General features: G+C 40.5%; 1 protein-coding gene across 1 annotated transcript in view; it reads left to right on the forward strand.

Annotated features, from left to right (window-relative positions):
• The window catches only part of LOC119414713 (RAS guanyl-releasing protein 2), a 152,186-nt gene extending 144,202 nt beyond the window's left edge, over positions 1-7,984 (forward strand). Inside the window, exons 15-18 of the mRNA XM_037681824.1 lie at positions 1,780-1,938; positions 5,771-5,844; positions 6,843-7,046; positions 7,886-7,984. Coding sequence (XP_037537752.1) covers positions 1,780-1,938; positions 5,771-5,844; positions 6,843-7,046; positions 7,886-7,984 — 536 coding nt within the window. The remainder of the gene's footprint in view (positions 1-1,779; positions 1,939-5,770; positions 5,845-6,842; positions 7,047-7,885) is intronic.
• Positions 7,985-9,425: the final 1,441 nt, after the last annotated feature.

Raw genomic sequence — 9,425 nt, forward strand, 5'->3', positions numbered from 1 at the left:
AAAAAAAAAAAAAAAAAAATAACGGCAATCATTGTTAAGTTTTGCAGTCTCACCTGTTTCCTTTATCATCTCAACAGATTTGCACTGGCTCTTAGAAATAAAGGAATGTATATTTTTGTTTAAAATCTTGAAAAATTAAGGGAGACTGCAACTCAACTTATAGCAAATGCTTCTATAAACCATTACAATTTTCAGTTTTTATGCTGTTTTTTGTGGATGAACCATCATCCCTCCACATCTGATTCCTCCCAGCTAACAATTCAATTCAATTTATTTCTATAGTGCCAAGTCACAACAGAAGTCATCTCAGGGCACTGAACAGAAATATTCATAACAAGTTAACAAAAACATTCATAAAAAAATAATAATTTACCATTATTTATCTGAGGAGCGGACTGCTTTGAGTTTAACTCCATCACAGAACTCTCATCTTGAGCAAGCATGAAGGCGACAGTGGAAAGGAAAAACTCCCTCACGAGGAAGAAACCTTTAACAGAACCAGGCTCAGGACAAGCGGCCATCTGCTTCAACCGGCTGGGTTTGAGAGGAACAGATACACAATGGCAGGTCAAGAATCACGTTAAGATAAAAATAGTATCAAATGAAAACTATTCAATTTTAACAATTCATTTAAGAAATGAGGTCAATTTGTCCTGTAGTAGTCTAAGCTGAAGGCAGCATGGCAAGCAACCCTACTGCAACTATAGGATTTATCAAAATGGAAAGTCTTAAGTCCAGTCTTAAAACTGGACAATGTGTCAGCCTCACGGACAGAAACTGAAAGTTGGTTCCACAAGAGAGGAGCCTGATAACTGAAAGATCTTCCTCCCATTCTACTTTTGGAAACTCTAGGAACCACAAGTAAGCCTGCAGTCTGAGAGTGAAGTGCTCTGTTAGGAAAATATGGAACAATAAAATCTCAAATATAAGATGCAGCTAGGTTGTTGAAGGCTTTTTTTAGGGTAGGTTAGAAGTAAGATTTTGAATTCAATTCTGGATTTGACAGGGAGCCAATAGAGAATTTAAAACTGGAGAGATAAGATCTCTCCTACTAACGCCAGTTAAGACTCTGGCAGCAGCATTTTGGATCAACTAAAGACATTTTAAAGAAGTATCCTGATGCATGCTCAATAATCCAGGTAGAAAAATAAAAAAAAATAAAATCTGGTCCTCTGGACATTCAAAAAAACAAAAAACAAAACAAAGCAAAAAAATATAGGAACGTTTCGTCTCTCATCCGAGAGACTTCCTCAGCCTGAGGTGCTGTATTCAGCTCGATTTTTTAAATTCCAGCTTCTCAGAGTGGATCAACCAGTTTGCTGCTGACAACCAAACAAGCTGCTCACATGGTCAAGAAGGACCATCAACCTAACAATGGGTCATTAGCACACTGATGGCTGTTTACTATTCACAGGGGGTTTAGTGATACTAGCAATCACAGCATTGTAAGAGGGGGACAGTTGAACCCGGAGGCCTCCACCCCTGTTTAAGACAGAGAGGAACGATGGTTTGAGAGAGGAGTAAATGAGGCCATCTTTGTGAAAAGAAATCGTCCATCATTAAAGGGTTTGCCAGCCCTCATATATCTGCATGACATGTCAAAGTATTTTTCTGTTGCCACTAGCTCTTGTGTTTACCTCAAATTTTCTATCTGACCCTCGTCTTTCACCCTCACTCCCTCTCAACTCAACCCCTCCCTTCCTCCAATCTCTCCATCCCCTCCCTCTCCCTTGACACCTCCCTCTCTCTCATCCCTTCACATTGATGCTCCTGCTGCAGCCTGTGGGGTGAACTGCCACAAGGCCTGCAGAAACCACCTGGCTCTTGAGTGTAGGAAGAGGACAAAGAGCATCAGCCACGAGACACCACCCGGACTCCAGGCCAGGTCCTATAGCTTCCCCCCACCTGCCAACACTCCCCCCAGCCTGCAGAATACAGGTGAGACACTTTCCCATTGTTGTGGCTAGAAGCCACCGTCGTGTTCAAAACAGCTGAAGCTGGCACCTTAGTTCAAAAGATTTATTTGACAACGGATTACAAGTATTCAGAAACAAACAATTACATTAATAAAATATATGCATATATTTTGGAGCATTAAAGAACGAACCGTCTCGGTCTGGTCTTCCCCGGAAATGCCCGATGAGCGTGTGTCATTTCCGGCTTTTATAAAAGCTTGGAAAAGCTAGCTCTTCTGATTGGTTTAACCCTTCAGTTGCCATGGTTACTGGTGTAGCCCGCCCCCTGAAGGACGTTAGTTAAAAGTTTATGGCACACTGAAATCGTTTGTTTTAGCTGTTTGTTTAACGTGATTATACCTTAGTGATACCAAATGATTTGAGTTAAAGTTGTTTCTTTCTAGGAATAATTAATAACTATTAATTATTATCTAACTCATGTTTGTGTGTTCTTACTTGATCCTTTTTATACTTCTGTTTTAGTTTAGTTGCTTTAGTTGGATTTTACTTAGTCAAACTATATTAAGTCTAAATTAAAGAGATGTGTTCTAGCTTTATTTATGTTAATCAGTCTGCTGTCTGGCATGATTTGATTGCTTGTAATATCTCAAATGTGAACTTGTAAAATTATCATTAGCTAATATAAGATTATATGTAAAGGTAAAATAGTTAGAATTAGTAAACATTTTCTATAAATATAGTGCAACCCTGGAAGAAAGACACACACACACTTTGTATAACATGACATTTGAATGCTTGATAGGAAATATAAAAAGGTATAAAAATATGAAATCCAACACAGTTGACTAATGCTAATAAATAACATTTAACACTTTTCGTTTAATATAAGTTAAAGTGCTATGCATATCATATGGCTGTTACTGAATATATGTCACCAGCTCTTACAGCTCTTGCACAATTTTTGTAGCAAATAATCCTAAATAAGAGGCTATGTTCTGACAAAGAAATGTATATAAAATATGGGTATCTGTTATTGGCCAAATAAGTTTCAGCATAGAGCTGGACAATAATTTGATATTGATATATCTCGCGATATACTTTTATTCAATAACGATGATATGAATTTTAAGCACATTTTCGATATTTCGATAGGATTACAGCGTTTTCTGTTCGGGTTGAAGCGGCCACTTCAGTTTCAACCTGGACAGAAAAAGGTGCGACACAACTACGTAAGTGCGTGGTGACGTAATGTTACGCAGAGCTCATGTCCAGAAGGCGTTAGTGGTAGCAGGCTAAGCTAGGCTAATCTCCAACGCGCGTTAAGTTTTCTCTTCAAAATGAGTGCCCATGATCGTCAGAATGTGACTGAACAAGCTTTCACAAGCGAAGAGAAAGCAGTTGACATCACTGATAGGAGAGAAAAGACTAATTCACTGGTTTGGAAGTGGTTCAGCTTTCTAAGATCCGATAAACTGCAGGTTTCAGTCAGTGTGCTGCAAAATGTGACAGAGAGTCGTTGTAACTCGCGGTTGGAACATCGAACTTGTTCCACTTGACAGAAGATGATGAGTCACAAGATGAAGCTCAATAAAAGTTTGAGCCAACGTGTCCCTGAAACACCCCCAGCACTGCATGTTTTTTTTTTGTTTGTTTTTATCATTTATTCATTCATTAAAAATAAAAGAAATTCATCAGAAAGAAAGAAAAATCATTGAATGAAAAGGTTGCAGAAAGAAGAAAATGATTCTTATCTGCCCCTAATTAAAAAAATACTAAATAACTACAGACCTCTTAATAAGAGACCTTGACTTGAACAATCTCCAAACTGAAAACAAAAAAACTTCAGGTATCCTTCACCTGGTCCTAAACCTTCCCAACAACTTTAACTATCATCCTTTTAAACATATAAATCATGTTCCCTGAATTACAACACGGCTCCTTCAGACCAGTTCTAAATGGAGGTTTTACAAACATTTCCATTCCCTTAAGTTATATTGACTCTCCTTTTTCTATATTTATTTTTATTGAATATTTGGGGCTAATATTTTTGAGCTTTATGCATGACTTGTAAAGTACTATATTCAACCAAATCATAACATTTTAATAATTTCAATTGATGACATAATATATTTGTTGGGTGACCATAGCACTTCATACTACTAATAATTCTTATAGCTCTTTTTTTTTTTTTGTAAAAATAAAAATAGGGTTTGTAATTGTTCTATTTCATATGGAACATCCATCCATTATACAATATATACAAAGCTTTGTCATTCAAAAACTATTTTACTTTATACAGTAATGCAACTGATGGTTATTTTTATTTTTAAGTATTTTACATGAGATTTCCTTGTCAGCTTCTCATCAATAATGACACCCAAAAAGTTTATTTCATAACAACAAATTTCAATGCTGTCAATTTTAAAGTTGTTGTTTAAAGTCAAAACTATTAATATTGACAAAGTTGAGAATTTTACATTTGACAGTGATTTCAATTTTTTTGAAGGCTAAATACAAATAAAAGGTGAACATTAATTTATTTGTATAGTATGTAGTTTTTCTGAGGCTTTTACATTGTTTATATCGATATCGAATTATATCGTTATCGACTGAAATTAAGAAATATATCGTGATAAAAGTTTTGGCCATATCGTCCAGCCCTGCTTCAACATATAGGCAAATCGGATATCGGCCAAAAATCCAATATCGTGCATCCCTATTTTGTATGATACAGCAAGAAAAGATAATTAAAACTTTCATATAATACCATACCATTTTATTTATAGAGCACTTAAAATGGCGACAAGGCCAACCAAAGTGCTGTACAAACAGAAAACAGGCAACACACAAAGCAACATACAAATTGGAGTATAATCAGAATATAGATACAAAATCGTTGCAGATAATAAAACGACTAACCTGTGTGAAGCATACAGGTTCAAACACAGATCATCTTGTGTTGAAAGCTACGGAATAGTAATAAGTTTTTAAGCAGGATTTGAAAACCGAGAGGGAGGGGGGCCTGTCTGACAAGCAGAGGTAACTCGTTCCAGAGTCTTGGTCCTGCTACAGAGAAGGCCCTGTCACCTCTGCGCTTAAGACGAGTTCCTGGAACTGTGAGAAGCAACTGGTCCGCTGACCTCAGAGAACATGGTGGGACATATGGCTGTAGCAAATCAGAGAGATAGGAGGGGGCGGAACTGTTCAGTGATTTGAAGACATACAGGAGTATTTTGAACTGGATTCGAAGGTACATACATTTGAAGGTTCCATACAGTAGGCTTTCATAAACTTTGTTTGGCCTTGTGCAGTGGTGCGTGAAAATTTGTGAAACCTTTATAATTTTCTACATTTTTGCATAAAAATTACCTCAAACATCAGCAGATTTTCACAAAAGTCCTAAAAGTACATAAAGAAAACCCAGATTTGATGCAAGTTCTATAATCCAGGTAGATAAATCTAATAACAAAGTTAAATCAAGTCCTCTGTATGGATTCTTCTACAAGAATCTGTCCTGAGGACCTGATTTAACCTCGTTAGATTGTACTTGGTCATTTATTTATTGAGGAAAATGATCCAGTATTACATATTTGAGTAATATGAGTGGGCACCCAACCTGTTTGATTTAAAGAACAGGGGTCTAGCAAAGTCTGCTCTTCACAACATGTTTGTGGAAGTGGATCATGGCAGGAACAAAAGAGATTTCTGAGGAGCTCAGAAAAAGAGTTGTTGGTACTCATCAGGCTGGAAAAGTTACAAAACTATCTCTAAAGAGTTTGGACTCCACCAATCCACAGTCAGACAGATTGTGTACAAATGGAGGAAATACAAGAGAGCATTGTTACCCTCCCCAGGAGCGGTGGACCAACAAAGATCACTCTTAAGAGCAAGGTGTGGAATAGTCTGCGAGGTCACAAAGGACCCCAGGGTAACTTCTAACAACTGAAGGCCTCTCTCACATCAACTAATGTTAATGTTCATGAGTCCACCATCAGGAGAACTCCAAACAACAGTGGTGTGCATGACGGGGTTGAAGGAGAAAGACACTGCTCTCCAAAAATAACATTGCTGCTTGTCTGCAGTTTGATAAAGATCATGTGGACAAGTCAGGAGACTGTTGGAAGAATGTTTTGTGGACGGATGAGACCAAAATAAAACTTTGGTTTAAATGAAAAGCGTTATGTTTGGAGAAATAATTGTAGTCACTACAGTGACATTATTTACATGAATGTGCCTTCAGGCACCTTGCAGATGTTGGACGCTGTCTATTGCGGTTTGCTTACATTCATAACGGGCTGTAATTATCGTACCCATCACTGCACCCTGTATTTACTGGTTAACTGGTCATCAGTAACTTGACACAGACTCTCACACTGGTACATTTTCATCTTTAAATCACTTCTTGGTCTGCTGCCTTCATACATTTCCTCTTATATGTCTCTTCGTGCATGCAACTACAGCGTACGCTCTCAGGACATAATTACTTGCAGTGTACCCTCAGTGAGGACCAAATTAGGCAAAAGGACCTTCTACTCCCGTAACCTGCAACTGTGCAGCACCTTTCAAAAAGATCTGAAACTCTTGACCTTGACCTCTCTAAAGGACTTTAAACAACTGCAAAGTTATTGGCAAAAACCATTGCAGACATGCTCCTGTTTTTAGTATTTTACATCGCTTTATAATGTAGCTGTCTTGTTTTGTTTTTTTATGTCATTTGTTATATTTACTTTTCATTTATATGCTTTTTATATGATTGTCTATTGTTGTCTCCATCTCATCTGTGTTCTTTGTTTAAAACACGTCTCTCTTGTAAATGAGTCCTTGTGGCTCATTGAGACTAACCTGTATAAATAAAGGTTAAATGAAAAAAAGAATACTGGTCATCTTCATCAACGATATGACCACTCCTGACAATGTATTTAACAGATGGTGGTGAAGACCTACATGGATATGGATCAGGACTCTGAAGAAGAGAAGCAGCAGTATCTTGGCCTGGCACTCCATCTTGCCTCAGACTTCTTCCTAAGGAACCCCAATAAAGACGTGCGACTGCTGGTGGCCTGCTGTCTGGCTGATATCTTCAGGATTTACGCTCCTGAGGCACCATACACCTCCCACGATAAACTAAAGGTTAGGAATTGTAGAAATGGACCAATGAGCATTTTTTTGTATTTAAAAAAATAATCAAAAGCAATCCAAGATGTGGTTATTTCAGTTTATCATTTACAAATTACCGTAAAACGGTTAGCTGCAGCTTCCGTGACATGAAGTTTGTGACTTCTCTTTAAATTTATTGTTCCTTGATACTTTAACATGTTTGCCAGACCGTTAAAGTAAAAAAAATATTTATTTATTTTTATATATAAGCAAATTTGATCGTATGAATAATTTACTGCGTTGTAGATGAGAGAGTAGCTTCCCTGCACCTTTGGGTGGAGGGACAGGCTCCGACTGTTGTTTGTGCCTATGCTCCAAATGGAAGTTCGTAGTATCCGGCCTTATTGGAGTGCTTGGCAGGGGTGCTGGAAGGTGCGCCAGCTGGGGTCTCCCTTTATATTTCTGGGGGACTTCATTGCCCACGTAGGTAACATGTAACGTGGAGGTCTCTTGTAGTGACCTTCCAGACAAGAGACCTGGAAGGGCATGATTGGAAAGAACAGCCTCTCTGATCTGAACTCGAGTGGTGTTCTGTTGTTGGATTTCTGTGCTAGTCATAGTTTGTGCATCACAAACACCATGTTCAAACATAATGGTGTCCATAAGTGCACTTGGCACCAGGACCCCCTAGGTCGTAGATCAATGATTGACTTTGTAGTCTTGTCATCTGATTTGCAGCCCTGGTAGTGAGTTGGATCAGATAGCGGGGGAAGATGCCAGACAGACCCGGTAGACCCAAACATGTAGTGAGGTTTTGCTGGGAATGCCTGGCAGAAGAACTCGTCAGAGAGATCTTCAACTCACACCTCCAGGAGAGCTTTAACCACATCCCAGTTGAAGTGGGGGATATTGAGTTCGAGAGGGCCATGTTCAATGCCTCAATTGTTGAAGTGGGCAAGTGGCTGCCTTGAGCTGTGGCCACATGGTTGTCGGTGCTTCTCGCAGTGACCATCCTCGAACTCGGTGGTGGACACCCCGGGTTAGGGAGGTTGTTAAGCTGAAGGAGTCCTATCAGTCCTTGTTGGCTGGTGGGACTCTGGGGGCAGCTGAGGAGTACCAGAGGGCCAAGTGGACCACAGCCTTGGCTGTTGCTGAGGCAAATGTTTGGATGTGGCAGGAGTTTGGCGAGACCTTGGATAGACTCTCGGTCGGCTCCAAGGAGATTCTGGCAAACCGTCAGGCTGCTGAGGAGAGGAAAGCAGCTTTTTACTAACACTGTGTACAGTGAAGGTGGGGTGCGTTGACCTCAACCAGTGATGTTGTCGGGAGGTGGAAGAATGCTTCTCAGACCTTCTCAATCCCACCGGCACGTCTTGCATGGAGGAAGTTGAGTCAGGGAATTGGTCTGTCCATAACCGTGGCTAAGGTCGTCGAGGTATTTTAAAAGCTCGGAGGCAGCAAGGCTCCGGGAGTGGATGAGATTCACCCTGATTTCCTTTAAGGCTCTGGATGTTGTGGGGCTGTCTTGGTTGATACGCCTTTGCAACGTTGCGTGGACATCGGGGGCAGTGCCACTAGATTGACACACTGGGGTGGTGGTTCCCCTCTTCATAAAGAAGGACCGGAGGGTGTGCTCCAATTATAGGGGCATCACTCTCCTCAGCCTCCCTGGTAAGGTCCATTCAGGGGTACTGGTGAAGCGAGTCCGATCTTTGGTCGAATTTCAGATCCAGGAGGAACAATGTGGGTTCCTTCCTGGCCGTGGAACACTGGATCAGCTCTTTACCCTCACTAGGGTCCTTGAGGGGTCATGGGAGTTTGCCCATCCAGTCTACATATGTTTTGTGGACTTGGAGAAGGCATTCGACCGTGTTCCTCGGGGTACACTGTGGGGGGTGCTCTGTGAGTATGGGATTTGGAGGCCCGTTGTTATGGGCTGTTCAGTCCCTATACAAGCAGTGCGAGAGTTTGGTTCACATCGCCGGTAGTAAGTCGGACCCCTTCAGGGTGGGAGTTGGACTCCTCCAGGGCTGCTCGTTGCCACCGATTCTGTTCATAACTTTTATGGACAGAATTTCTCTGTGCAGCCAGCTGGCAGAGGAATTCCGGTTCGGTGGCCTCAGGATTCCATCTCTGCTCTTTGCAGATGATGTGGTCCTGTTGGCGTCATCATGCCGTGATCTTCAGCTCTCACTGGAGCTGTTCGCAGCCAAGTACGAAGCGGCTGAGATGAGAATCAGCACCCTGGATGTGGCTGTGGAAAATGTCTGGACCTCCCTGCTCAAGCTGCTACCCCCATGACCCAACTTCGGAACAAGCGGGAGATAATGGATGGATGGAATAATTTACTTTGGATCGGTTACTTTAAAAATAGTTTGTCATTTTGGTGTCTGGTAAAAAAAAAAAAAAAAA

This window comes from Nematolebias whitei, chromosome 1 (genome assembly GCF_014905685.2).
Source record: "Nematolebias whitei isolate Nwh7 chromosome 1, NemWhi1, whole genome shotgun sequence".
Classification (NCBI taxonomy): domain Eukaryota; kingdom Metazoa; phylum Chordata; class Actinopteri; order Cyprinodontiformes; family Rivulidae; genus Nematolebias; species Nematolebias whitei.